Source organism: Octopus bimaculoides, chromosome 23, assembly GCF_001194135.2.
Source record: "Octopus bimaculoides isolate UCB-OBI-ISO-001 chromosome 23, ASM119413v2, whole genome shotgun sequence".
Classification (NCBI taxonomy): Eukaryota; Metazoa; Mollusca; class Cephalopoda; order Octopoda; family Octopodidae; genus Octopus; species Octopus bimaculoides.
Genome location: NC_069003.1, coordinates 11,904,756 through 11,907,770, shown reverse-complemented (window position 1 = coordinate 11,907,770; position 3,015 = coordinate 11,904,756). Strand labels below are relative to the sequence as shown.

The following is a 3,015-nucleotide window of genomic DNA, read 5'->3' as shown; positions in this document are numbered from 1 at the left end:
TATTAACTATGACAAAAATATTTTCTTAGCAAATAATAACATAAACTTACATGTTTTTCCAATTGCTTTCTATATTCACTGAAGAGTTCGTCATGTTTACGCTTGTCATTAACTTCATCGATAAGCTCCTGAGCTTGCTGTATAATAGAGTCTTTGGTAATCATGTCCATTGAAGACATTGAGGCTGGAGTATCTTTTACGTGAATGTCAGAGGAATCCATTTGCTATAAATAAATTACTGTGAATCAAGCATAAGTTCAAATCAAGGTGGGGGAAAAAAAAACAAATAAATAATAATCCTTTCTACTATAGGCACAAGGCCTGAAATTTGAGGGGAAGGGACAAGTTGATTACATCGACTTGTGGGTTTCACTAGTATTTAATTTATTGATCCCGAAAGGATGAAAGGCAAAGGCAAAGTCGACCTCAGTGGAATTTGAACTCAGAGCATAGTGACAGGTGAAATACCACTAAGCATTTCATTCAGCATGCTGACAATTCTGCCACCTCACCACCTTAACAAAACAAATAATAGTAACAAACAAATAGGTGTAAATCAAAATGTCATCATGTAAATTTAGTTTATATTTTTGGTTCATAAAATACAAAGTATTGGGATTGCTTCTTCTTCTCTCTAAATCAGTTGCATACCAGTGAGAAATGCTGTGGAGACCACTCAGAGTGTCCTTACAGGAAAGTCACACATATTTAACCCTTTAGCATTCAGATTACTCTGTCAAAGATAATGCTTATTAATTCACTGTTTTGAATTAATCTTGCATTATCTCGTATATTTGGGATTTCAATAATATGATTGTATATTTTTAGAATAACATTGAAGGGGAGGTGTAAGAGGCTGGATCATTTTGAACATAAAACAGGTAGAATATTTGGGTTGGTTATGGATGGTTTAATTGCTAAAGGGTTATTATAGTGAACTGAAAAATCTTCAATTAACAAGCCTTACAAAGGAGATAACAGAGGACCAAGATATGTGGCACATTGCTGTATTCGAGAAGACCTGCCCACCACAACAGAATTGAGATTCTAAAACTAAGGTGCTATATAAAAAGCACTGTGTGGGTGCTCGTGCCACATGAAAAGCACTGGTGATTAGTACCACGTAAAATGCACCCAGTACACTGTAAAGTGGTTGGCATTAGGAAGGGCATCCAGTTGTAAAAACCAAGCCAAAACAGATTATGAAACTTGGTACTCCCCTGGCCTTGCTAGTTCCTGTCAAGCCATCTAATCTATGCCAGCATAGAAGACAGACGTTAAATGTTGATGGCAATGAAGTGAAATGTAAGTATACCATGGTATCTGATATAAGGAAAGGCCAGCAATTTTGAGGGGAAGGAGTTAGTACCATAGATCCCAGTACTTGACTGGTACTTTATTTTAAACCAGAACATAAAAAAGCCAGAAGAAATACTGCATGGCCTTTTGTCCAATGTTGTTAGGATTCTGCCAGCTCACCGCCTTTAACATGCAATATATAATGGTTACTAAACTGTGGTTGACTCGAACAATATAAGATGAACATTATAAGACATGGGTGTGTAATTGAGAAACTCGTTTTGGAACATGGTTTCAGGTTCAGTCCCACTGAATGGTACTTTGGGTAAGTGTCTTGTACTATAACCTCTGGCCAACCAATACCTTGTGGTTAAATTTGGTAGATGGAAACTGTATGGAAGCCTGTCATATCTATCTATCTATCTATCTATCTATCTCTATAAACATAATTAAGGGATCAGCAAACATTTGCTTCACCACATACCGAAGTTCAGAAATAGGAGCTAAAAAAGCTGAGACTCCAACAGAATAGCATTACTTGTAACTCACAAAGGCAAAAACAAGAAGAACAAACAATGAAAACTAACCATTCGAAGTTAATCAGAGACACGTTTCTGGATTATGAGCGATAATACTCAATTTCCTTCATCGGTATGGTATTCTAGTAGTAAATTCGACTATGCTAGCAAACTGTGCATGCATGAACGAGTGAACATCATGCATCGGCACGACCTATAGGTAGATAGATAGATATGTCTTCGTGAATGTGTTTTTGTGTCTATATTTGTCACCAACCAGTGTTGGTTTGCTTATGTCCCGTAACATAACAATTCAGCAAAAAAGAGACATAAAAAAAAAACATAAGTACTGGGGTAGATTTGTTCAACTAAAGCCCTTCAAGATGGTGTCCCAGCATGACTGCAGCCCAATGACTGAAACAAGGAAAAGATAAAAGATGTATTCTGCATGCTTAAATAACAATAACATCATCCTAAATTTATTTGAAATAGATAGAAATTGTGTAGAACTGATTGAGTAGTGCTCCCTAAAAGTGAGGGAGCCTATATGTAGTCACTTGAGCTGCTAGAAATAGCAGTCAAATCTACTGAAAAAAATAAACATCCTATCATGTAGTCCTTAATACACAATGCCTGAGAGAAAGACAGGATGATCATGGCTGGAATGATTGATTGTAGGCTTGTTCAGTCACAACAACACAAAAAACTTATCTTTTATTTGTTTCAGTCACTGGACTTTGACCATTCTGGGGCACTACCTTGAGGAATTTTAATTGAACAGAACACCACCACTATATAGAATAACTATTAAACTTTAAGTCTAGTACTTATTCTATCAGTCTCTTTAGCCAAATCAGTTACAGGGATGTAAACAAACCAACACCGGTTGTCAAGTGGCAGTGATGGTAGTGGACAAACACAAAGACATGCATATGATTTTTTCTTCCTCTGTCTTCCCTTCGTTGGACTTTCCTATATTTCCGACGAAGAGCTTCACTTGAAACGTCAAATTCTCTTTCTTTCCTTTCCTGAGCATCCAGTAACACAATATCTGTATCATGTCCTCACATTTTTTTTGTCGTTTTTCTTGTTTGAACTCACTATATATATATATATATATATATATATATATGTATATATATATATATGTGTGTATATGTATATATATATATATATATATATATATATATATATATAT

The 3,015-nt window shown here is 35.5% G+C and overlaps 1 protein-coding gene across 5 annotated transcripts in view; it reads right to left on the bottom strand.

The window, feature by feature from the left end:
* LOC106883691 (uncharacterized) overlaps nt 1–3,015 on the bottom strand; it is a 41,605-nt gene that overhangs the window by 8,845 nt on the left and 29,745 nt on the right. For 4 of the 5 annotated variants that reach the window (XM_014934798.2, XM_014934800.2, XM_014934799.2 and 1 more), the window contains exon 2: nt 51–224. In XM_014934798.2, the coding sequence (XP_014790284.1) occupies nt 51–224 (174 nt within the window). Of the gene's footprint in view, nt 1–50; nt 239–3,015 lie in introns of all 5 variants that reach the window. The other variant, XM_014934801.2, reaches the window with a different exon arrangement.